Here is a 27598-nt window from a genome sequence, read left to right as displayed (position 1 = left end):
TTGAAAGACAGACTTCTGTGTTATGGTTAATATGCTGATTATGATCTGATTATAAGCCTATGCATATAATAGGTTAAGAACCACCGTACAACTCAGTCATGTTGATCGTTTGTTTTCGTGAACGGCCGAATAGTGCGTCGCTTTAAATGTTGCTGCTGCAACGAATTGTGGGATGGCATTATCTCCTTTCCTTTCGTAAAGGACAGTCCAGTGTATCCTATGCTGAAGGAGATAAGAAAGGAAGCATTGAAGCACCTTTCCTTAGCATTTAGAGAATTTGACCAGCACTTATCGTGGCTGCCACTTAAATACTTCATTTAACTCAGTTAGGAACCTTCCTAAGCAAAAAAGACTATTCAGATACAGCCAGAGAATCAATGCTACCGTTCTCCTCTTCTGACAGGTCACCCACTGCACGTGTAGCGTAAGCGGCGCAAAGCTGCACTGGTTCCGTTTGTGTCGCGCAAAGGCTTGATGAAAGCTCTATATTCCTAGTAGCTCTTGCAGTCTGCAGTGGGATTACATAGTGTATTTCATGTTTGTTCATGACTGTTGATTATGGGTAAGTGAATACTTGGTGAGGGACCTTTTTCAGTTTGTTAATTTGGTAATATTTTGTAAATACGTGAGAAAGTTTGTGCTGAAGCTACCGAAACCAGATGAACCTGGATAGGGAAAAAGCTTACTTCAAATCAAAAATATGTACGCTTTAACGCTTTAAAGAATTCCCATAAGCTTAAATCGCATCATAGCCTACATTATAATCAACCTCAAACTGTATTAATTTATTTGCTTGGTTAACAAGCGTGCCAATTTTATGAAGAAGAAATAATGATCATAATTATAATAATAATAATCCGTAATCAACCATTGGGAATTCCCGTGTTGTCTTGTTATTCACGTCAAAACATTTAAATGATCAGATTTAGTAAAATCAGCTAATCATCAAGATAGCATAACAGTTTAAACTTGAAGTGATATGAACACCACAACGCCATGAACACCGGAAGCTTTGAAATACAAGTGCAATTTCATTCAACCTTTATTTAAGATTCTCGGTGACAATTGAGGGTAGGAACCCTCTTTCTCAATGCGCCGAGATTACAAGAGGCATAAGAAATAAAAGAAATAAAAGAGCATAAAAGAGATAATAACAACCATCAATTAAAACAGTTCCAATTAAAATTGATCAAATCTGAGAGCAGGGATCTAAAATTGCCCAGTGATACAGTGGAATTCAATTTAAGTCTTTTTTGCAGTTCATTCCAGGTGTGAGGGGCACAGAATTTAAAAGCAATGTTTCCTAGTTCCAAGTTAGTTTGAGGAACGTGGAGTGTTAGCCAGTCCTGAGAGCGAGTGTTGTGATTTCCATTTTTCCAGTCTAGGAGTGATGACAAATAAAGGGGTAGATTACACAGAAGGGCTTTATAAATAAATAGTAGTCTGGACGAACGCATGTACTTTCTGGGGCAAAAGGGCGGAGCCTCTGCCGCTGGGAGCCTAGGAAGTGGCAGCTTCCCTATTGGTTAATCTAACTGTCTGTCTCAGTGTGCTGGGACCCCCCCCCCCCCCCCCGACATTCTTTCTGTTCCGTGTGTGCTGCAATCTAAAGCCGCGTTTCCACCAAAAGTACCCGGAACTTTTAGTCCCAGGAACTACTTTTCAAGGAACTAAAAGGTTCCTTCAGCCCATGGTTGTCTGCGTTTCCACCGCGGTCTAAAGTCCCGCGAAGATTAGGCAAATTAGCCCACTGACGTATGAAAAAGCGACGTTGTCGTCGGTCCATCTGTCCTATGATTTCTTCTGTAACCCCATACTACCACCGAAGTAGCCTACATTATTTTCTAATAACCGGGACAGCCTGGAGGAGTTTATTCCACTTATATACAACAGGCTACCAACAATGACTGCATATGGTTACTTTTGTATTTATTGATTTTTATCGATTTAATCACCTGGAATTGAAATATTCTTCTGCAGCCGTTTGGGCATATTTTACCGTTGTCAAGCAAAACTGTCGTTGGTAGTTGAACTTGGACCGTTGTTATGCAACAAATAGTATATAACAGGCCAATAGTCAGATTCTAACTGTTTTATATATCCTCTTAAACACATTCATTATGTTTTTATGCGAACATTCGCTTTCATGTCTTGACATCCGAAGCGACAGAATGCATTCACATTTCCAATATAACTGGCAACAACAGCAGAAAACATGCACACGTTGTAAACAATTTGCTGTTTGATTACTTTCTCATCGTCAATTCCATATAGGCTAATCGCAAAATGACAAGAATAGAACGAAAACTCTGACTTGCGTGAAAATTTAAATTAGCAGTGGTTAAATTACGGCAGTCTGAAAAAGCTAAAGGGACGATTACTAGAATTACCTTTTATTTTACCCTGACAAAAAGTGCAGAAGGTGATTTCCAGTTTGCTTTTACTGTATCACCAATGTGAATTACGCAGAACTACTGCATATCTCACATAACTGTATCAAACGTTTTGAGTCAATTACAACGGGCTAACAAAGAAAATCCGGAAGAAAATATTCAGCAACCGAATTAATCAGTTTGAATGTTTTGGTACGTAATGTGCTGTCCCAGCACGAATGCTTAGCATTTTATAAAACAAATACTAAAGCAAGAAAAGAACAGAAGAGCACACGTTATAATTCCAAGACATTGGCAGGCTATAACCAAAACTAGGCTACTGCGCCGCATAACATACAAGTTTGATTTGAAGTTATTATGAAAATAAATCGGTTTGCGCCTGCATATTTTTAAACATGGCGGGTGAAATAAAACAAATAACACTGCAAGTAGTCGACCAATCAGAAATTTTCAGCGCTTGCGCCCCACCCCAAAGGTTCCGGTACTTTTGGAAAGTACTACCCCCCGAGCAGGAACTTTTTGGGGGGTAAAATAAAGCCCCAGGAACTAAATTTAGACCCTAGTTCCTGCGGTGGAAACGCACTGAGTTCCTCAAAAGGTTCCTAGTTCCGGGGTAAAGTTCCTGCGGTGGAAACGCGCCTTAAGTCCTGACTGAAACACACCAGCGAAACAGACAAAGCTATCGAGCTACCCCAAATTATCTGCTAAAACAGAATTTTGGACAAATTCGAAGAAGATTTTAATTCTGTTATATCACAGACTTGCCAAATACATAGCCTGACTTCGTTGAAGGACCTTCAATGTATGTTTGGATTCGCTATTATTGAGCAGAGATGTACTCGCTTGCTTGCCTACAGGATTTGGCAAAAGTTTAATTTTTCAAGCGTGGCCTACGGTATGCAGACTGCTATCAAATAAATACCCAGAAAAATGGCCAGAAGAAGCAATGGTTTTGATTGTTTGCCCGTTACAATCAATACAATCATTTTTGCCAAATAGTGGTGAACTGATGCAGGTCTCTGGAAAAGTTTGCCTCCGGTAATGTTTTCCGGTGCACGTTTCAGATCATGCCTGGCCAAAACACTCTGATTGGTTGGGATAATACAACTATCCCGGGAAGGTTGCCTCCTTCGTTTATGCCTAGAACGTCAAGGCATCGGCCAGGCTCTGTTGAACGAAGTGAAAAAAGAGACTGGCTTGCGAGGCTAAATAAATAGAAACCAATGCTGATCTCTCCTTGTGTAAAGAGAGGCCCAGCAAACTTTTTCATATAAAATATAGTGATGTGTACCATAGTTGTCGCCAGTAATAAATCTTAGAGCTGTATGATAAACAGCATCTAGAGGCTTAAGGGTGGCAGCAGCGTGTCTGTAAATTATATCACCATAATCGAGGGAAGAAAGAAAAATTGACCCGACTATCCTCTTTCTGGTGAACATGGGAAAGCAGGCTTTGTTTCTAAATAGGTAGCCAATTTTCATCCTTAGATTTTTAACTAGGCTGTCAATGTGCGCTTTAAAAGTGAGTTTTTCATCAACCCAGATACCTAAATATTTATAGTGGGGGACTCTCTCAATAAGAGAGTGAATCTGGAGGTTGTCAAAGTCCATTTTTCTGGCTCTGGAAGACATCATACATTTAGTCTTATTGACATTTAATACAAGTGTATTTTTCAGAGCATCGAATGCAAGTTGCAGATTATTGACAGCCAATTTTAAGGAGTGTGAACAATAATAAATAATAGTATCATCTGCATAAAGGTGAACCTTGCAGTCTTTTAAAGGCTTGGCAATGTTGTTAATATAAATGGAGAATAAGATTGGAGCCAGTATTGAGCCTTGGGGGACACCCTTTGTGATGTGTAAAAACTCAGACTGTATATCACCCACCTTCATACATTGGTATCTGTCTGAGAGGTAGTTTTGAAACCACTGACAGGCAGCAGGGTCTAGGCCGATAAGTGATAATCTATGTAATAGCAAAGAATGATCGACTGTATCAAAGGTCTTGGACAGGTCAACAAAAAGGTCAACATAAAGACGCTATAATAAAGCAATAAAGGCTTGCTTCCGACTTCATTCATAAAATAGGTGCATTTTCATCGGCAAGACCACTAAATAATCTGCTCTTTTAAAGCTCTGTGGATTATCTTATTTTTTTTAACAAACCCTTTTTGAAAGCACGGCAAACTAAGACATCAAAGAAGTCAAATATGCTGAGCAATGGTTGGTTAAAAACTACCTTCCAACACTTCGAGCTAACAAACCACTGCTCAGTGCATTCGCTTCTACATCATTCAATATGTCTTTCTGTGGTGTATTTTCGAATTTACCCCACCCCCTCCACAAAATAAGATAGCGAAACTAAGTTTCCCTTTTTCCCAGGTTCCAGTTCTAATTTTTTTTCTGCCAGGCCAATACAAAAATGAAAAGGCTTGTATTTTTTAGCTGCTTATAAAATATCTGGTGTTTATCTGGTTTTATCTTGTTCTCCACTACTGCAAGAGGGAATTAGGGACACACCACCAGCAGGGACGGATTAAACCAATCTGGGGCTCGGGGCACAATATTCATATGTTAGGCCCCCCCTAACAACAACACAGAGTCTGTATCCAATGCAATTTCACCAAGCATGTTTTGATTAGTCATGTGACTTAATCACCGGAAACAACGCAACGCATGTGATATTATTAAAGGACCTACAAAATGTTACATTATTGTTATTATTATTATAATTGTTATTATTATTATTATTTCACCCGTCACCAGCACTTAACTGCTTAGGCCTGCACGCACCTCACATGTGCCAATACAATTTATACAAGCACCGGAAAGAATCGGAATACACACTTTGGCATCAATATTGGAAAACGCGTGAAGAGTAAAGTAAATAAAAAAGTTATCAGCATGCAAATCATGATGTGACAGTGATTTTTTTGTGACACAACAGCAATGAATAGTGCCCGTAACTACATCTTACAGCGTAGATGAGAAGACACCAGCCATTTAATATCTTGCGGCAAACATGAGCGCACACTATAGATAACACGATATAGGACCGATAGACAACCCAATTATCGTCCTACGGCAAAGATAGTTACCTAGCCTACCTGGGCCGGCCTAAGTTACATCTCCAAACGCCAAAGCAGCAGACACAGCATTAAGTAAGTAAAACCCATGGTCTTACCAGGCTTTATGTATTGTCTCCTTCAGGCAGTAGTCTTCCTCCTTGACTTTCCTGTTTTATTTTTCTTTTCTGAAACCCGCTCGCATAACGCTTCTTCTTCTCCATTTTTCTTTTTTTTTGTATACAATCGACGTAGCTACGTAGCCTACTTGAAAGTGAACATGAATCATGATCCTCAAGAACAAATCTATTGGCCCATGATGCAATTTATTCAAAAATGGGTTATGGGTAAATGTTTAATCTGTTGTTTAGTTGGCAGTTTGTATGTGTATAACATTTAATTGTACATTGGTGCTAATGAATCCATATTTGAAATAATACAGGAATCTTTTTGGCATGCAATTGGAATAAATATCATTTTGCCACCATGATTGAGAATTATAGTGAAATTGTGTGTTATGTAATGCATCATAGTCAATGTTGAATGTCGTAATGATAATTTAAATGGAAGGGGGTAATCACTGGGCGGTATATCACAGGACTTAATTTCACTAAAACCTTGGGGCCCTCAGAAGGGCGGGGCCCTGGGGCTTGGGCCCCGTCGGCCCGTGCATTAATCCGTCTCTGACCCCCAGTCATATAAGGATGAAATATAAATCAGAGCATGTATACCTAGCATTTTACAGAATATTTCTGTGTATAAACAGGTCATCATGCTGCGCGGCAAGCCGAGAAATAGAACAGAAGCGAAAAACTACGCTTCAGTTCGCTTATGTTTTGCACCCGGTTCACGCCGCGTTCGCGGCTGGTGTAGAGGACGTTGCCCGCTGCCATTGTAATAACAGGATGCCTACTTCAACTACGATTCATTTATGCACGTAGTACGCTCGTCGTGCGCTCGCGGCCACTACGCGTGCAGTGGGTGACCGGCTTAGTCCAGAAAACAGTATCAGCTAGGTCTATCAGCAAACATATGGCTTAGCTCAGAAGTCCTCAATAATAATAATTTTTTCTAAAATATGACGGAACTCAACGATTATGTTTCGTTGGGGGCTGTGTCTTTTATTGCTATCGCAGAGTGAATGCATAAGGTGGTGATTATGAGACAAAACTATTGGTTATGCTGAGCTATAAAATGTTATTCCAGAAGAAAAATTACACATTGTTAGAAAGCTTATTCTGTCACCTACTGGTTAAAATAAAGTCAATCAAGCCGGAATGTACTAAAAAGGGCAACAACGCCATAAACAGCATGCGAGGTAATACACACAGCTATTTTGGACGGTACCCAGGTGTCACAAATGAGTGTATATTTCACAAACGCATTGTCCAAGACAACACATAATCACTCAGTCTTGAAAGTGACATCTCTACACGTAAAACCAATGGTAAGGTTGTACATTTATTCCATATGTAGTCCTAGATATTGTCACTAGAATGACATGGTATAATTTTATAAAAATTTGTCTTCTTTATTTCATTATTCAGTGAGCAGCGTTTTCACTGTTATATTAGCATGTCTTAGGGCTATCTTGTTACTATAATGGAATTCGAATTTTTAGTGGTGAAAGTACATTTTTATGAATGCCCAGACAGACACTATTGTCCAGTGTGTCATGGGTAGGGAGTGTAGTTGCAGATGAGACTGCAGGGAGGGGGTTCTTGTTAAATGAATGACCAGTGCGACACTGGTGGCGCTGCGAAACTCCGTATTCAGCATAGTTGTCGTGTATCATTATACTAATAAAACTAGAACACAGAGTTTGTGTTTTCAATGCATAGTTTGGTTGCAGGAACAATGAATGTATGAGTTGAGCAATCTCAAGGGGCCAGCTTTTGGTTCTCAACCTAAGCACCAGATGTAATATTGCCCCCAGCTGATATCTATGATTTTCGCTCAAAAAGCAAGTTTCGCCATTGGGCTCCATTAATTTTTTACAGCAAAAATGTAATAATTCCACTCAAATATTGATGTTAACTCAACATTAAATTAAATATTTTTTGTCTGCGCTATCCTCATTATACACATGATTTAGGCATGTGACCAAGGACACAACTGAAAAAATTGTACTTCCTGGTTTTAATAATCTCCCCATAGGCACGCCGCCGTGCAGACCACTAAGGTGCTCGTGCGAAGGGGTTAACTCAGCTATTAAGGGAATTCTCCAACAATACTACAGCTTTACACAAGTAATTTCGAATCTGTATGTTTGATGGCAAAGACAATGTGCCGGTAACCTGCTCCGGTCCCTACCCCATTAGGTGCAGCAGATTATTTGTCATTAAATCGCTGGTTAGCCGAGTAGTGTGCATCAATCAACATGGGTTTTATAGATAACTGGCGAAGTTTCAGGGGCAAGCCCGGTCTTTTGAGAAGAGATGGCAGTCACCCATCCCGTAAGGGCACCAATTTTCTATCTAGAAACATAGCGTATGTTTTGAATTCTCAAAATTGTCTATTCAGAGCCAAGGCCTGGCCTAAGACACTCTGCCCTACACAGAGGTCTGCTAGCTCCCCAAAACTACAGAGTACACTTCACCCTATTGAGACTGTGTCTGTCCCCGTATTCTAAATTATCTTAATTCTAAAATCCGTGAAGTTTTCTACAAAGATTTTATCAATATTGAGACAAACCATACTCTCATTAATTCCAGCAATAATATTTAGAAACTTGGATTACTAAACATAAGATCCCTTAATTCTAAAGCAGCTCTTGTGAATGAACTAATCACTGATTATTGTCTTAATGTATTATGTCTCACTGAAACATGGCTGAAAGTGGATGAGAACTTTTCTTTAAATGAGTCCTCTCCACCTGGTTTAATATATAGTCAAATCTCCCGTCTCTGTTGAAGAGGCGGTGGTGTTGCTACTATTTACAATGACCTAAAATATAAATTAGATTCCTTTGAAGTGTTATTAACGAACCTTTCTCAGCCTAATGACGGTAGGCACTTGCTTTTATCTCAGCTTATTGTCTTAGCGACTGTCTACAGACCTCCTGGCGCGTACTCTAACTTTGTTCATGACTTTGCAGAATTCCTCTCTCACTTCGCTATAAGCTATGACAAAGTGGTGATGTTAGGTAACTTTAACCTTCACTATGAAAATGCAGATGATCCTCTTACACCTGCATTTGTGACTATCTTAGAATCCATCAGCTTCACTCAAATTGTTGTCAGTCCAACACATTGTTGTGGTCATACTTTAGATCTGGTCTTAAGTTTTGGTGATGTTTGTGATGTTGTAATCTACCCATATAACCCTATTTTGTCTGACCATTTTCTTATAACACTACACCGACAGTTGGCTCACCCCATAGCATCTGAACCTGAAATGTATTAGGTCGCACTATTACGATTAACTTTATTTATACAATTCATAATACTTTGATTTAGATGTTTCAGCTTCCTCCATGTCTATGTCTAATCTAGCAGAGGGATTGGCTATTGCACTACATAAAACCCTTGATGTAGTTGCTCCATTGAAAAGTAAAAAAGTTATTGAGAAGAGACTTGCACCTTGTAATATTGACCATACACAGGCTCTTAAACAGAAGTCTCGCCAACTGGAATGCAAGTGGTATACCACTAAACTGCAGGTATATCACCTAGCATGGAAAGAGAGTCTTGATGCCCATAAACATTCTCTCTCCAATGCAAGGTGTACTTACATTTCAAAGCTTATACAAGAAAATCAGAATAATCCCCAATTCCTATTCAAAACAGTTGCTGATCTAACTAATAATCATGCTGCAACTAAACCTCGAAGTTTCTTTTAGTAGTAATGACTTCTTGAAATTCTTTCTCAGTAAATTAACAGGTATTAGAGAAAATATATCTGCTTCTACACTAGTCAACAACAACTTTATCAATATCACAGACCCACCTCCTCGACACATAGAATGACTGGAATCCTTTACATCCTTACTTCTGAGTGAACTAGTCAAACGAGTTTCTACTGCTAAATCAACCACATGCACTCTTGATCCCATTCTTACAAAGCTACTGAAGGAGCTATTGCCTGTTCTTAGTAAACCAATTCTTTACATAATTAACTCTTCACTGCTATATGGCTATGTTCCCATAACTTTTAAGAAGGCAGAAATCAAGCCACTGCTCAAGAGATCAAATTTGGATCAGATAGACCTGGCTAACTATAGACCGATTTCAAATCTCCAATTTCTATCAAAGGTTCTTGAGAAATGTGTAGCACAACAACTCTCTTCTTTCCTATAGGATAAGAATGTGTATTACATTACATTACATTACATTACAGGCATTTAGCAGACGCTCTTATCCAGAGCGACTTACACAACTTTTTACATAGCACTTTACATTGTATCCATTTATACAGCTGGATATATACTGAAGCAATGCAGGTTAAGTACCTTGCTCAAGGGTACAACGGCAGTGTCCTTACCCGGGAATCGAACCTGCAACCTTTCGGTTACAAGCGCAGTTCCTTACCCACTGTGCCATACTCCGTGTATGAGAGGGTTCATTCTGGTTATAGGAAGCATCATAGTACTGAGACAGCCCTTGCCCAAGCATTGAATGATTTCTGTTTCTCTTCCTTGATTGTGGATGTATCTCTGTTCTTGTCCTGCTTGAACTGAGTGCTGCCTTTGATACCATAGACCACCATATCCTCCTCCATAGATTATAAAAATCAGTTGGTGTCACTGGGCAAGCCCTTATGTGGTTTAAATCTTATCTCACTGACAGAATTCAGGCTGTTAGGCTAAATAATAATTTCTCTGAGTATTTCAGGGCAAACTTTGGAGTACCCCAAGAAACTGTGTTGGGTCCCTTGCTTTTTTCCTTGTACATGCTCTCTCTTGGGGGCATAATAAGCAGTCTGGTGTTAACTACCACTGGTATGCAGATGACACACAACTTTATATATGTTTTGACCCAGGCTAAGTTGATCTGCTAGCCAAGTTAGAGACCTGTCTTAAAGATATAAAGGCTTGGATGAACCAGAATTTCCTCATGTTGAATTCTGATAAAACTGAGATGCTCATAGTAACTCCCAAAACTCTAAGATCCTTCATTTTCTTTTAAATATAAATGGCTTCTCTATCTCCTCCAAAGCAGTTGTGAAAAACCTTGGCGTAACTTTTGATTCAGATCTCTCCTTTCAGGCCCACATTAATAATATCATATGAGTGGCCTTCATCCACCTAAAGAACATATCTAAATTAAGGAAGATTTTGTCCCCCCAGGATGCTGAAAAAATGGTTCATGCATTTTTATCCTCTCGGCTTGATTATTGTAACATTGTACTGTCAAGATTGCACCAAGACGGTGTTGAAACATCTACAACTTGTACAGAATGCAGCTGCTAGGGTCATTACTAGAACTAAGAAATGGGAACATATCAGTCCAGTGCTTAAATTTCTTCACTGGCTACCTGTCAAATCTCGAATCAACTACAAGATCTTGCTGTTAACGTATAAAGCTCTAAACAGTTTGACCCCTGACTATCTTCCTTCCTATCTATCCCTTGCTCTCCTCCAAGGTTACCTCGTTCACAAGATGCTGGTTATGTGAAAATTCCATGTGTATCTAAAATTACAATGGGCGGTAGAGCCTTCTCTCATAGAGCTCCTGTTTTATGTAACAATCTCCCCACGTATGTGCGGGCTTCAGACACACTCTTTGTCTTTAAGTGTAGGCTTAAAATCTGCCTCTTTAGTCAGTCCTATAGTTAGCTATTTCGATAGTCAATGGTCATGCATAATCATGGAGTCTATGAAATTAAACACTGATGTCTGGGCTCGGTAAGGGACCTTAGTATTAAGTGTAAAGCTTGCATCAACGGAGTGGACACACTAGTTAGCTTAGCATCTAGTATCAAGCTTGCATCAATGGAGCGGACACACTAGGAAGCTTAGCATCAAGTGTCTAGCTGACCATAACCCTGTCTTCTCTGTTTCCCTTTCTTTTTCCATGGGGCTCCCATCCCCTACCTCGCTCTGAGTCCAAAGACCGCTCCAGCCTGTTTCCTCAGCCTGAATCCACAGGATCGCTCCAGTCCTGCTCTTCACTCAATGGGCATGGACTGCTTCAGCCGTGTTCCTCCCCTGCCCATGCCTTGATGCTGTCTGGAATTCCAGATCCATCATCTGGCTTAGAATAACTGCACTACTCTAACTATATCATTTGGTCTTCTACTATTTCTGTTAGCTTTCACCTCACTGCTGTAACCAGGCTCCCCCACTATTGCCGGGTTCCTCTCAAGATTTTTTCCTATTGGGGACTTTTTTCTCGCCACCATTTTCGGGTTTTCTCCCCACTGGGAGTTTTTTTTTTTACCTTATGTACCTGCTATTTGGGGGTTCAGGCCTGGTGTTTACTCATTTTGCTCTGTCTCTTGCCCTGCTACTCTATAAAGTGTCTTTGTGACAGTTCTCTGTAAAAAGCGCTATACAAATAAAATTGAATTTAACTGAATTGAAATCAAAACAGGGATATACATAAATAGTCATTAAAAATGCAATGATTATGAATAAATAAATAAATCACATGCAAAGTTTAATTTCATTTTCATATTTTTCATATTGAAATGAAAACTGAGCTTCAGTGAGCAAGCTAGCTACCCATGCAGCTGGTTGAATTAAATTGTGTAGCTAAGTAGCCAGCCAGCTGTATGAAGGAAACAAATGTGGCTATATAGCTGGCGACACCACATTTAGGTCATCGGTAGTCTAACGGTTTACAAATTCAGTCCAAGACCTACCTTGTAATGTTCATGCAGCTATCTGAGTCAGGAAATGATACTGTGTGGGGTTTGCATGTGAAATGATAAAGAATGTATTCAAATGAAATATAAATGAGTTTCCCACAAAGATTATACAGCTGTAAAAACAACATTGTTTATTTTTAGCCAATTATTATTAGTTAGCAAGCAAAGGTAGCTTTCATTCGACAGAAGCAAGATGGTGACCACAAGGTTTTTACAACATCCTTTTTTCTGTGTATTAGTACTGATTGTGGTACTAGAGAATTTGTGATGGTGTAATCAGCATGAAAAAGAAAAAGGAAAAAACAGAAAATCCTCTATGTTTGGGTCTTTATTTTGGTTGTGAAGTTTGTGAATTCTGTCTGCTTACATGAGGTCAGCAAGTAAAGAAGTTAATGTTCTTAATGGCTAAGAGCGTGTGGTCATTGTGGTTACTTCTGTTGGGAACCCTGAAAAGTGCCAAACTCTCTGTGCTATATGTGTGGCGCATGCTGCCCCACCAAGCCGTAACCTGCTATCCGAATTTGTATAATGTTATTGTGTTGCCAGCTGCTCCTACTATTCCAGTGGTATTAATGCCAGCAGTGAAACAAACATTATAGTGCCACAGATGATCAGACTAGGGTGTTGACAACTAGCCAGATTTTTTCAACAACCTCTAAATGCCACCCAACAGTTTGCATTGGGCAGGGATATAGTGATGTCACAACATTACAAAGTGACATATGTCACTTGCTAGCCACAAATATGCTACAGCTTACCTGCTAACCGTATATTATTAGTTTCTGACTAGCATCAAACACCACTAGGTAGTCACCAAGCTAGTTTATTATACCTGCTAATCAGGGGTGGACAGTAACGAAGTACATTTACTTGAGTACTGTACTTAAGTACATTTTTTGAGTATCTGTACTTTACTTGAGTATTTATTTTTTTGGAAACTTATGACTTTTACTCCACTACATTTGAAAGATAAATATTGTACTTTTGACTCCACTACATTTCTATGAATGTTGTCGTTACTCGATACTTTGAAGCATAGCTTTGAAGTCAGCAGCTGAATCTTTTTTTTTTCTTTTCTAAAATGCGATTGGCCACACGCTGTGTTCCTCACAGGAGAAAAACCAATCACAGTAGCCTACTCCTACTACGCTGTCGGTCAAGTTCAAAATGCTTGCTTGTTGCACCAGTGATTGAACAGTTCAATTTGAACTTGGCAGCGGTAATGATGGCGACAGCAGAAGATAAGGACGATTCTTCGCCACCTTGGCCATATCTCAAGTCCATGTTTGAGATTTGTGAAATTCAAAAAGATTCATATTGTTTTAAATGTTTGCTCTGCTTACCGCGCACAAACTACATCGCTGCATTCAAAAACTCTCCGTCCAACCTGAAAAAGCATGTCGAGCAGGGGTTAAATTGGGGGTGGACGCGGGTGGACGGGTCCACCCACCTTTGGTAAGTAAAAAAATAATTTTGACCGGCAGTTTTACAAATAATTACGACAATCCGGTCCATTTTTTGTATGTCCATGTGTTCCCTCTAGCCAGTTACTCGCTCAACCAACAAAAATCAGAAGAAACAGTCGTTTATATAGACAGGCACAGAAATAAAAATATTGTTGATTGTCTAGATTGTTCGGAAGTGGATGCGGTAGGTAATTTCATCTATGCAACATTTTAAAGAGAGATGAATAAACAGCCCCCACGAACGCCGGCTATTATTAATGGCAACTTTGATTGCTTGAGCAAAATCAGCAGATTGCTGGTCAGCAGTTAAGCTAGGATTGAATATTTCCCACATATTGTTTTATTCAGCGGCGACTGGTGAGCTGAAAATTGGTAGCCTAACACACTTCATACCGTGTTAGGGGGATTAAATCATAAATTCAATTTATTTGTTAAAAATCCATTTTAATCACCAAGTAGTCTACACTTAACAAACAAGATACACCAGTCATCTACTGTTTTAGCTTTCAGAATAACCAGCAAAAACAAAACCTGCACTTCAATTTTGTTTACAGTCTACGCATTGCAGATATTTGCCATGAATTCAAGTGCGGAGAAAGTGCATGTATACAAAAATAATGTTGATTAAAAATCACAATTGCACAATTTCGTACTGCAAATGAAAATAAATGTAGGCTATAAGGCCTAGGCTACTCGCTAAAAATGCCTATTTGGGGAGAGCTGGCCATATATGATAGTATTGCTATTGTGAGTAGCCTATTTTGTGGATTAATTGCATTGATACTCAAGGAAAATCGGGAAGATTCTGCCACTGCTTAGTGATTAAAACTGATTTTTCTAAATTGCATTTATCATTTAATCTCCCTAACACAATGCGAAGAAGCTGTGTCCCTTTCCAATTGCTAAGGCAGATCGTTTGCATGCTTGTTAATCACTGAAAATTAATTAAAACAGTTTGAGATCAATGATTAGTTTAAAGGAAAGTTTTGCGCATCACCAATTTTCAGCTCACCAGTCGCCTCTGGTTTCATTTTGTTTCAATTCGACAGCTTAAGAAAGATGGATAAAGGAGGAAGAAAGGGAGGACAAAAGAGTAGGATGACCGATTATTTTCGTGGGTAAAAAAATTCTTAGCATTAATGACACTCAATAACTTGAAATATTTTATGTAAAAGCTTGCATCAATAGTATACATTCTTTTTCAAACATTGTTTTCCTTAATTACAATTATGTGCACAATACATTAAAGATACAACTATTTTGAGCTGAGACATTAATTGGTTTGTACCTTTTTTCACCCAACTCCCATATCCCAATTTAACCCCTGATGTCGAGGTATGTAAACGTTAGCTAACGGTAGCCCGTTTGCTAATTATGAAGTTGTCTGCGCTTTGGTCAGATGAAATTTTATGGAATTTGAGCGAAGGGTCATCCAACTGTTTCACATTTCAGGCAATGCTATCTATCATGTGTTGCTATCTAATAACAGTAAAAATGCATCTGTAAATGAGCTTCTATAAATGCATCGTAGAAACAATTCAACAGTGCGTTGGCATTAAAAAGAAAAACTACTTCTGAATACTTAAGTATTTTTAAAAGCAAGTACTCCAGTACTTTAACTCAAGTAAAAATTTGACTGAACAACTTTCACTTGTAGTGGAGTAATATTTGACCAGTGGTATCTATACTTTGACTCAAGTAATGGGGTTGTGTACTTTGTCCACCACTGTTGCTAATAAGATACTGTAGGATATGTAGTGTTTAGATTTTGGCCTTTCTTATTAAACAGTCAATAAGAATGTGGCCTGGCCTCCCCATCACAAGCATCAAACCAAATGTGACTGGGGCAATTTTAAATTCCACTGTCACCCTAATCTAGGCTGACAATCTATGGGTCTCACCTCCTCAGAAGAGACAAACCAGATGACACAGGACACCATATCGGGGGTTGGAGACCCTGCATGCCTAACATTTCCCAATACTTTTAGTTGGAATGCAATCTTTAGGTAGGCCAGTCTTTGCCATAAATTAAGCTGACCCCCCTTCCCTTCTCTCCTAAACCTTAACCCGGCATCACCCAATCAGGGAAAACATCCTCAAGCCATGCTGGGTAAGGTATTTAAGATTGCCACAGGAAAAAGTGGTGTTGCATTGGTGTCGGAGCCTTGAAGAAGTTTTCCTCTTTTTATTTTGGTGGTGGTTCCTTGGTTGTGTGCTTTTAGCTGGTTTCCTTGTGGCGCTTATACTGGAAGTGGGTGATACTTTGGCAAGGTCTGGCCGATCCGTTTCTCTCTCTCTCTGTCTCTTGCATGCTTCCATGCTAGCTCAGGAAGCATTAAATGTTTTGAGTGTGGGGATGTGGGACACAAGCGATTCGCTTGCCCGCACAGGCAGCAGGCAGCCCCGCCTCCTGAGGCTGAATCTGGGGAGGGAGGCAGTAGACAGCCCGCTGAGGAGAATGATGGCTCTGCCACTGATCCTGCACCACAGCTGGGGGAAGCGGAGGCTGAACCTGACGGAGGGGCGGATGGGTTGGCTACGCCAGTAGAACTGGCTCAAGAAATAGAGGGTGCGCGGTTGGAAAAACCCGCAGCCCAGAGCACAGCAGTGAATGAGACGTCTGGGGATACAAACTCTCTGGGAGTGGAAGAGGCGGTGCCTGGCCAGGCTGCTCAGGCTAGGGAGGAGGGGATGGTGTTAGAGCCGTCTTTTCCCGAGGGAGGGGCGATTATTGACGCTGATATGGATAATGAGTCTGAGTCAGTCTGTTGTGGATACGTTGTCATAGGCTGGTGATTTATACACGCTAGAGGAGGTAAATGGCTTTCTTGATGAAACATTTGGAAAATCAGTGAGTGTGGAAAAATTTTTCCCAGACACAGGTTTAATAGGTCTGTCTCTGCCTTACAGAAGGTGGTTGGTCTTGATCTCTTAGATGAGAAAAAACGTTTTCGTTTGAGAAAGCACATGATGGCATTAAGAAAAAGGCCCAAGAAGCTTAGGAAGGATGAAAGGGCAAAAAAGCTAAAACAGTTAAAACAATAAATATTAACAATGATCATGCTACACAGGGTGTTGTCTCTTTCCTGTTTTTTCTTACTGACTATCTCTTTTCTCCTTTTCAAGCCTCTGTATGAAGGGTTTGAGGATTGGGTCTTTAAATATTAGCGGTGGGAGGGATAGACAGAAGAGGGCTCTGGTAACAGAGGTTTTTCAGCAGAAGAGGTTAGATGTACTTTTTCTGCAGGAAACTCGCAGTGATGAGGCAAATGAGGTAGACTCATTTGTCCACCACTGAGGTAGTAAAGGGGCGGGTGGTGTTAGTGAAGGCGCAGATAGAAGATTCTGTTTTATGTTTTGTAAATGTTTATGCTCCGAATCAAGACTCTGAGTGGCTGGAGGTGTTTAGGAAGATAAGAGAGGTTTTAGTGCAGTGGAATCAGAATGTACTGTGGATTTTACATTGGATAGGACAGGTGAGGAACCTCACCTACAGTCATCAACATGTCTGTCTAGGTTGCTCTCCCAGATGCATGGAGGGTTAAGCATCCAGTTGATAGACAGTACATCTGGGTCAGGATGGCAGACAGTAGGATTAGGGGAGCAAGGTTAGATAGGATCCATATGTCAAAATGTTTTTGCTCAAGACTACTGCATAGCTTTATTTATCCTGTTGGTTTTACAGACCATCACCTTGTCACTATGGATTTGTGTCTTTTGCCAGCAGTGAGACCAAAATCATATTGGCATTTTAATGTTAAGCTGCTGTAAGATGTTCTTTTTTGTAAGGCTTTTGGTTGTTTTTGGGAGCAATGGAGAGCCAGAAAAAGGGAGTTTGACTCTCTAAGCCAATGGTGGGAGGTGGGGAAAGCTCAGTGTGGTGGGGTGGGTGTGGTTTGGGCGTCGGCTGCAGAGAGAGAGAGAGTGAGAGGAGCGGCTTAATAAAACCGTGGGCTTAATAAAAGAGCACGGAAGTGCTAAAAACCAAACGTTGTCTCCTGTGAGTCTGTTGGAAGGCAGGAGGGGACAACCATGGAGCACAGCCCGGAACAGGGTGCGCTGGCAAGAATGCTGGAGGGGATGGCAGCGATGCAGGAAAGGCAGGCCGAACAGCTAGAGGCTTTACGTGCGCAGACCTCCCTCCAGACTCAGGCTCTGCTGCAGCTGGCTGCTGCGGGAGAAACCAACTCCCGAGAGCGACAGACTATGTCCCCCGTAGCTCTCCACCTGCCCAAGATGACCCCTGATGACGACGCGGAGGCATTCCTCGATGGTTTTGAGGTGGCAGCGAGGGCGTGTCGATGGCCGTAGGAGGAGTGGGTCGTCCGCCTCCTGCCCCTCTTAACAGGGGAAGCCCAACAAGCGGCACACAGCCTACCCCTCACAGCGCAATCTGAGTACGCGAACCTGAGGAAGGCGGTCCTGGACCACCTGGGGTACAGCCCGGAAGAACACCGGAGACAGTTCCGGGAGACAACCCTGGCGGGAGAGGACCGGCCGTTCGCGTACGCACAGAGACTGCTGGACATGGCGCGTCGGTGGCTGCGTCCGGAACTCCGGTCAGCCAACGGGGTGGTGGAGCTGGTGACCCTCGAGCGGTTCATTTATGGCCTCCCGGGGGAGACTGCAAACTGGGTGAGGTGCCATCGACCGACCGGATTGGCGGCCGCCGTCACCCTGGCGGAGGACCACCTGGCGCTCTACCCCCACGGCCAGTCACAGCAGCAGCAGCAACAGCAAGGACGGGCAGAAACGGCTCCGCGCAGGAGAGTCCCTCCTCATTCCCTTCCTCCCCCCCTTCCCTCCTCCCTTCCCCGTGCCCAAACCCCCTCATTTTCCCGCAACAACCCTTTTTTTCTGTTTCCCCAGCCCCAGGCCCAGTGGCGGAGGGGTTCGACCCACAGAGAGCTCCTCAGACGCCCGGACCGGGGTGGTGGCGGTGGGGGGGGTGCATTCACAACGGGTAGGGCTGTGTGATGTGTGTGCTGCTGTCAGCAGTGACGCGGGGTATCCCGAAGCAGTTCCTTTGCGCAGCATTTCGGCAAAAAGTGTTGCGCAGGCATTGTTTCAAATAATCTCCCGAGTCAGAATCCCGAAAGAGATTCTGACTGACCAGGGCACGCAGTTTATGTCACGCACACTACGTGAGCTGTACGGGTTATTGGGCATTCAATCTATTAGAACCAGCGTGTACCATCCCCAAATGGATGGGCTTGTTGAGCGTTTTAATAGAACGTTGAAGTCTATGATCCGGAAGTTTGTTCATGAAGATAGCCGTAATTGGGATAAGTGGTTATCTCCTCTGGTGTTTGCAGTGCGGGAGGTTCCCCAGGCCTCCACGGGATTTTCTACTGTTTGGTAGGAAACCCCGAGGGATATTGGACCTAGTTAAAGAAAACTGGAAGGAGGGTCCGAGTCCTAGTAAAAATGAATTACAATACGTGCTGGACCTGCGAGCAAAACTCCATACACTGGGTAGGTTGTCCCGGGAGAATTTGCTTGAGGCGCAGGCACGTCAGCAACAGCACTACGACAGAGGAGCTAAACTACGTCAATTTTCACCGGGAGATAAAGTTCTTGTGTTACTCCCTACCTCTGGTTCTAAATTACTCGCCAAGTGGCAAGGGCCCTTTGTGGTCGCACGGCGGGTTGGGGAGGTTGACTATGAGGTAGAGCGTACTGATAGAGAGGGGGCAAAACGGATTCATCACCTCAATCACCTGAAAGCGTGGAAGGAGGTGGTGGTTGTCTCTCTGGTTACGGTGGATAAGGAGAGAGATGAGCTGGGGCCGGAGGTACCAAATTCATCCAATCAAATCTCACCCCTTCCAGATGACCATCTCTCACCGAATCAGAGAGCAGACCTTGTCTTGTTGCAAAAGCGTTTTGCTGATGTGTTTTCCCCCATACCAGGACGCACGCAACTCATACACCACCACATTGACACTTCCCCGGGGGTGATGGTGCGGACCGGCCCCTATAGGTTGCCGGAACACAAAAAGAAATTGGTTCAGGCAGAGATAAAGGCAATGTTAAAGCTGGGGGTAATAGAGGAATCCCACAGTCCCTGGAGTAGCCCCATTGTGCTGGTAGGTAAACCTGATGTTCGCTTCTGTGTGGATTATAGAAAAGTAAGTGAAGTGTCACGGTTTGATGCTTATCCAATGCCTCGGGTCGACGAGCTCTTGGATCGGCTTGGCATGGCTCGATTTTTTTCGACGCAGGATTTAACCAAGGGTTACTGGCAGATTCCCTTATCTGCCAAATCTAAGGAAAAAACGGCTTTCTCCACTCCGGATGGTTTGTACCAATTCATGACACTTCCATTTGGGTTATTCGGAGCCCCTGCCACCTTCCAGCGCCTGATGGATCGGGTATTGCGTCCACATGCTGGGTATGCTGCTGTCTATCTGGATGACGTAATCATCCATAGCAGCAGTTGGGAGCAGCATTTGCAGCATGTGGGGGCAGTGCTCGAATCCTTAAGGCAGGCAGGGCTCACGGCTAACCTATTGTGTGCTATTAGCCGAGCGGAGGTACGGTATTTGGGGTACCACTTGGGAAGTGGACAGGTGCGGACTCTAGTGGACAAAACCGCTGCGATTGCAGCCTGTCCCCGACCCAAGTCAAAAAAGAGGGTAAGGAGGTTCTTGGGGCTGGCCGGCTATTACAGAAGATTCATCCCGGCATTTTTGGAGCTAACCAGCCCCCTAACTGACTTAACCCGAAAAGGTGCCTCAGATCTGGTCCAGTGGACGGAACCGTGCCAGCGGGCGTTTGAGAGGGTAAAAGAAGCTCTCTGTGGGGAGCCGCTCTTGTTCACACCTAACTTCTCTCTCCCTTTTGTTTTGCAGACCGATGCGTCTCCTTGGAGGAGCTCACTGCAGCGGTCAGGCAGCTGGCTTCAGGTCGTGCTCCTGGGATAGATGGGCTGCCTGCTGACTTTTATAAGTGTTTCTGGGACAATCTGGGGGTTGATTTCTTGGAGGTACTAGTGGAGTGTTTGCAGAGGGGCTCACTACCAGCATCCTGCAGTCGAGCAGCCCTCTCCCTGCAGCCTAAGAAGGGGGATTTGGCTCTTTTAAAGAACTGGAGACCTGTTGGGACTACGCAAAAAGTGTTGCGCAGGCATTGTTTCAAATAATCTCCCGAGTCAGAATCCCGAAAGAGATTCTGACTGACCAGGGCACGCAGTTTATGTCACGCACACTACGTGAGCTGTACGGGTTATTGGGCATTCAATCTATTAGAACCAGCGTGTACCATCCCCAAATGGATGGGCTTGTTGAGCGTTTTAATAGAACGTTGAAGTCTATGATCCGGAAGTTTGTTCATGAAGATAGCCGTAATTGGGATAAGTGGTTATCTCCTCTGGTGTTTGCAGTGCGGGAGGTTCCCCAGGCCTCCACGGGATTTTCTACTGTTTGGTAGGAAACCCCGAGGGATATTGGACCTAGTTAAAGAAAACTGGAAGGAGGGTCCGAGTCCTAGTAAAAATGAATTACAATACGTGCTGGACCTGCGAGCAAAACTCCATACACTGGGTAGGTTGTCCCGGGAGAATTTGCTTGAGGCGCAGGCACGTCAGCAACAGCACTACGACAGAGGAGCTAAACTACGTCAATTTTCACCGGGAGATAAAGTTCTTGTGTTACTCCCTACCTCTGGTTCTAAATTACTCGCCAAGTGGCAAGGGCCCTTTGTGGTCGCACGGCGGGTTGGGGAGGTTGACTATGAGGTAGAGCGTACTGATAGAGAGGGGGCAAAACGGATTCATCACCTCAATCACCTGAAAGCGTGGAAGGAGGTGGTGGTTGTCTCTCTGGTTACGGTGGATAAGGAGAGAGATGAGCTGGGGCCGGAGGTACCAAATTCATCCAATCAAATCTCACCCCTTCCAGATGACCATCTCTCACCGAATCAGAGAGCAGACCTTGTCTTGTTGCAAAAGCGTTTTGCTGATGTGTTTTCCCCCATACCAGGACGCACGCAACTCATACACCACCACATTGACACTTCCCGGGGGTGATGGTGCGGACCGGCCCCTATAGGTTGCCGGAACACAAAAAGAAATTGGTTCAGGCAGAGATAAAGGCAATGTTAAAGCTGGGGGTAATAGAGGAATCCCACAGTCCCTGGAGTAGCCCCATTGTGCTGGTAGGTAAACCTGATGTTCGCTTCTGTGTGGATTATAGAAAAGTAAGTGAAGTGTCACGGTTTGATGCTTATCCAATGCCTCGGGTCGACGAGCTCTTGGATCGGCTTGGCATGGCTCGATTTTTTTCGACGCAGGATTTAACCAAGGGTTACTGGCAGATTCCCTTATCTGCCAAATCTAAGGAAAAAACGGCTTTCTCCACTCCGGATGGTTTGTACCAATTCATGACACTTCCATTTGGGTTATTCGGAGCCCCTGCCACCTTCCAGCGCCTGATGGATCGGGTATTGCGTCCACATGCTGGGTATGCTGCTGTCTATCTGGATGACGTAATCATCCATAGCAGCAGTTGGGAGCAGCATTTGCAGCATGTGGGGGCAGTGCTCGAATCCTTAAGGCAGGCAGGGCTCACGGCTAACCTATTGTGTGCTATTAGCCGAGCGGAGGTACGGTATTTGGGGTACCACTTGGGAAGTGGACAGGTGCGGACTCTAGTGGACAAAACCGCTGCGATTGCAGCCTGTCCCCGACCCAAGTCAAAAAAAGAGGTAAGGAGGTTCTTGGGGCTGGCCGGCTATTACAGAAGATTCATCCCGGCATTTTTGGAGCTAACCAGCCCCCTAACTGACTTAACCCGAAAAGGTGCCTCAGATCTGGTCCAGTGGACGGAACCGTGCCAGCGGGCGTTTGAGAGGGTAAAAGAAGCTCTCTGTGGGGAGCCGCTCTTGTTCACACCTAACTTCTCTCTCCCTTTTGTTTTGCAGACCGATGCGTCTCCTTGGAGGAGCTCACTGCAGCGGTCAGGCAGCTGGCTTCAGGTCGTGCTCCTGGGATAGATGGGCTGCCTGCTGACTTTTATAAGTGTTTCTGGGACAATCTGGGGGTTGATTTCTTGGAGGTACTAGTGGAGTGTTTGCAGAGGGGCTCACTACCAGCATCCTGCAGTCGAGCAGCCCTCTCCCTGCAGCCTAAGAAGGGGGATTTGGCTCTTTTAAAGAACTGGAGACCTGTTGCTCTTCTATGCACCGATTACAAAGTCCTGTCTAAGGTGCTGGCAAATAGGCTCAAGGACTACTTAGAAATTTTGGTGCACAAAGATCAATCCTATTGTATCCCTGATTGATCTATCATGGATAATATTTTTCTCATACGGGATGTAATGGATGTGTGCAACCTCTATGAGCTTGACGTTGGGATCCTGTCCTTAGATCAGTAAAAAGGCCTTTGACCGTGTAGACCATGGTTTTTTGTTTTCTGTTTTGAGAGCTTTTGGTTTTGGGGAAGGGTTTATGTCCTGGGTGGGTCTGTTGTACAGGGGGGCATCATGTATGGTTAAGGGGGGGGGGGGGGGCAGGTCAGCTGTACTGTTTAGCAGTAGAACCCCTGTTATGTAGGCTAAGAGAGAAGCTGACAGGGCTCTCCCTACCGGGCCTACCACAGAGCCCTTCTATAACAGTGTCGGCTTATGCAGATGATGTAGATGTTTTTATTAAGAGTCAAGGGGACGTGTAGGTTGTTTTAGACAGTCTAGGGCTGTATGAGAAAGCCTCATCGGCAAAGGTAAACTGGGAAAAGAGTGAGGCCTTGTTGGTGGGACAGTGGCGGTTGGAGGCAGCTCCCAGTCTGCCTAGGGGTCTCAGGTGGGGAAGGAGGGGGATGAAGGTGCTAGGAGTGTACCTGGGGACAAATGACTTTCAGATGCAGAACTGGGTGTAGTAGAGAAGGTGCGTGCTAGGTTGTCTCGTTAGAAATGGTTGTTACCCCAGCTGTCCTATAGGGGAAGGGTTCTGGTTGCCAATAACTTGGTCGCCTCGACATTATGGCACAGACTAATTGCCCTTCCTTCGCCAAGGGGCCTCATTGAGGAGGTGCAGAGGACAATTGTGGACAGTTTCTGGTCTGGGCAGCACTGGATACAGGCGCCGGCCTTGTATTTGCCAGTGGAGGAAGGGGGTCAAGGGTTCGTAGACATTCCATCTCGGGTGATGGCCTTTAGGATCCAGGCAGCACAGAGGTTGCTATATCACTGTGGACTGAGTTGGCTGGATACAGCAAGGCTGCTGATGAAAAAGGCTGGCCGTCTAGGCTACATTAAGCAGCTGTTTCCGCTGCAGGAGGGAGAGGCAGACCTAACTGGACTATCACCATATTATAGGTCAGTTCTAGAGGCATAGCAGGTCTTTGAGGCCACCCGTATACCGGATGTAACACCAGGAATGTGCCTGTTTCAGGAGCCACTGTTTTTTAGCAGTTTCATCCAGTCCAGGACTTTGTCTTCTGCCAGTCTGCAGACCAGGCTACGTGAGGTCGGTTGTGTTAAGCTGGGCCATCTAATGCAGCGGACTCGGTCATCATCCCAGAGGCTAGAGGACATCAACATCAGGTCCTCCAGAGTGCACCATCGGGTTGTGGAGGAGGTCTGTGCATCCCTGCCAGGGCCCTTTAGAGCGTACGCCGAGAACAGTACCCTTTCTGACCTATGGGATGAGGACTGTGAGTACAGCTTCCCAGCCCTGAATGTCACTCCTGTTGTGGGGGAGTGGGAGAAGGGGGAGGGGAGTTTCCTATCTCTTACAACTCCAGAGCTGGGAGAGTTTGAGACTGTGGGGAAGAAGGCGGTATATTATACTTGTGTAAAGGTGTCGCGCATACGCTCTCTGGCAGGGATGAAGGCGTCGAGGTGGACTGAGTATTTTGGTTCAGAGGCCTCTCCGAAAGGCTGCTGGCAGACCCTGTACAAGCCTCCTGTTGATAAACGCGTGGCTGACCTCCAGTGGAGGATCGTACATGGGGCAATCGCAACCGACAGACACCTGGTACACTTGGATCCTAGCACAGAGGAGGGCTGCCCTTTCTGTTCTGCATCTGAATCCGTGTCCCATTTATTCATCTGCTGTTCCAGGTTAGATGGAGTATTCAGGCTGCTGAAGGAGTGGTTTGAAGGGCTGGGGGAGGTTTTTTCTTTTGGTTTGTTTAATTTTGGGCCTAGATACACCGTGAGTAAAAAGCCTTTTTTAATTATGATACATTTTTTGTCAGGCATGTGTAAGCTGGCAATCTGGAAGACACGGAAAAACCAGATCCAGGGACGGGGCTCAACAGACGTGGTTTTGATAGTGAGGGGGCTGCTGGCTGCTCGACTAAGAATAGAACATGCGTATTATAAGTTGACATGTAACCTGGAGGGGTTTGTAAGGATTTGGGTTAGGGTTAGGGTTAGGGTTAGGGTTAGTTAATGGTGTGCACACTTGAGGAGGAGGGATTATTGTCACTTGGTTAGGGTTAGGGTTAGGGTTCTGACATTTTGTTGTCTAGTTTGAAATGTTTTGTTTTGTTTTGGTTTGTGGTGTTTTGTGTTGATTTTTGTCTTATTTTTTGTTTCTGGTTGCACATAGCTTTTCATATGACCCAGATGTATTAACGTAATGGAGTCAATAAAGGTGTCTTTAAATTCAATTCTCTCTCTCTCTCTCTCTCTCTCTCTCTCTCTCTCTCTCCTGCATTCAATAAAGAATGTATGTTTTCAATTCATTATAATTGACTGCTACTTATTGAATTCAATTATTTAATCTTAAAACCTGGTATAGAGCTTGTTTTGACTTGTTGGTTGATTCCACCAGTGCATTGTAGGCTGACCTATCAATGAACAATGAATTCGGCAATTTAATTCATAATTCTCATTTTAAATAATAATTATTAAATTAAATCACATAAAATATATTTCACATGTAGGTTAAGTGAGAGGTTCTAGCACGCAATATCACTTGGTTCAGTATTCAGAGTGCTGAACATCTTAACAAGGACATTGATTGCTGGAACCGCTGGATTCAGAAGATAAACATATTCTTAATTAATCCTTGCTTGTCCGACAATACCTACCACCAATCCCAATGCAGGCTTGCAACTTGTCCACTGCAACTTGCTAGCTTGCTTGTTTGTTAATGCCTAATGTTTGATTCTAACAAGTAATTGATTTCTAATAAGTAACTGATGCTAACATGTAGCCCGTGTGTTAAAACTATGCTTAAACCAATGATTCTGGATTATCAAATTACTGGCAAATGACATCTCTGAGCTAAAATATGAAAAATCAGAGACCAGACCTTTGAAGGATAAATATGCCTTGAAATATAGGGTACTGAAACATATCAATGCTTTTGTGTAATTTATAAAATTTTGTTCACACATAACCCTGTCCATTCATTAACTGCAAAAAGGTCTATTAGCCAAGGATTCTGTACTCATATTAGTTCTATAAAGATATTTGATGTTGAGCACACTTAACAAATCTTTAGAGATAAATTACTCACCAATCCTTATTAGCTCCAGCCACTTCACTCCTTGATGACCTTTTACTATCAAGGAAAAACCTATGGTAGCTCCCACAATGCAGTGTGTTCCAGATATGGGGAGCTTAAAAAATGAAGCAAGCAACTGCCATACAGCTGAACCTGAAAGAGGCACATGTGCTCATGAATAAAGGCTAGATTATTGGATGCAAGCATTAGCAACACTTATTTCAAATGTGGTCCTTAGTCTCAAGTCAGGAACATCAAATAGCATACAACAGACAAAAAAACAACCTAGTTTCATCATTTCAAAACTTTCCAGTAATTTGGCCTTTTGATACTAACAAATAAACCTTTTTTTTTGCCCAAATAACATTTCCTGAATTGGTGTGAAAACTTGCAATAATACATGAACTTTTGTCTTCACTCACCAAACATGGCACTGATGGAGCCTGCCATCAGTACAGGCTCTGATCCATTGTACATACTGACATCGATGATACCCTGGCGAATGGTCTCACTGACTTTTGCACCGAGCAGCATGGAGCCTATTGTCTCAAATATTGTGGCTAAAATGCAGGCCTGCTGCAAGGTGACCACCCCAGAGCCCACAGCTGTCCCAAAGGAGTTAGCCACATCATTGGCACCCACTGAAAATGCCAGAATGAAGGCAATGAAGAAACCTATGACAAGCAGCCAAAGGTAGTCAGACATGACAGGCTGGTTGTCCACTGCCAGAAGAGTAGCTGCCACCATAGAAGGCAGAGTAGTAGTTGAATCCATTGGTTCAGTTTTCAGAATCAACAGCAATCAAACGTTGGTGAGGTTCAGGAGTTATTGCTATTCTCTATGTACACTACTTAGTCTGCCCCAAGTTTGTTTGGCTTCAGAAATCTCTGCAGTGTGGGTTGACAGCCATCATGTAAGCTCTTTGGGTAAATGGTGCTGCAATCTGAAAGGCAGAAAAAAAATAATGAACCCATTTGTGCAGATGCCAAATCTGGTAATGGCTTTAGGTCTCCAGATGTGAGCATCACAGAGACTTGGAAATTGCTTAAATGAAGCAAGACACTTACCATTTACAATACTAGCTATACAGTATTAGATTAGTTTATATTCATAATTTAGAGAGAAGTAAAGTGTCAGAAATGCAGTAATCTTGGTGAATGTGCAGAAATGAAGTTGATCTTCTTTTGATTGAAAAAAGAGAGATCACACCTATAGCAGACACCAGTAAAACTATACATGTCTACTACTAAAGATCTATGAAGCAAAAAGTAAGCACTGTACCCTGGTGTCCCTTAGGGCGTTTTTACACCTATAGTTTGTTTGCTCTGGTCCAAATCAGTTGATGAGTTTGTAAACTTGGAGTGTTTTCTCCTTGGTTCAGTTTCTTTTCACACAGAGAAAAATCC

At 43.2% G+C, this 27598-nt stretch overlaps 1 protein-coding gene across 2 annotated transcripts in view; it reads right to left on the bottom strand.

Moving 5' to 3' along the window:
* The window catches only part of LOC135233743 (sodium-dependent phosphate transporter 1-B-like), a 188358-nt gene that overhangs the window by 123359 nt on the left and 37401 nt on the right, over positions 1-27598 (bottom strand). For both annotated transcript variants that reach the window (XM_064297585.1, XM_064297584.1), the window contains exons 2-3: positions 26615-27135; positions 26205-26345 (exon numbers count right to left, since the gene is read on the bottom strand). In XM_064297585.1, the coding sequence (XP_064153655.1) occupies positions 26205-26345; positions 26615-26966 (493 nt within the window). In that variant the 5' untranslated portion in view covers positions 26967-27135. The remainder of the gene's footprint in view (positions 1-26204; positions 26346-26614; positions 27136-27598) is intronic.

Source organism: Anguilla rostrata, chromosome 10, assembly GCF_018555375.3.
Source record: "Anguilla rostrata isolate EN2019 chromosome 10, ASM1855537v3, whole genome shotgun sequence".
Taxonomy (NCBI): Eukaryota; Metazoa; Chordata; class Actinopteri; order Anguilliformes; family Anguillidae; genus Anguilla; species Anguilla rostrata.
Note: the sequence above shows the minus strand (reverse complement) of the source record. Positions and strands in the feature narration are given on the sequence as shown.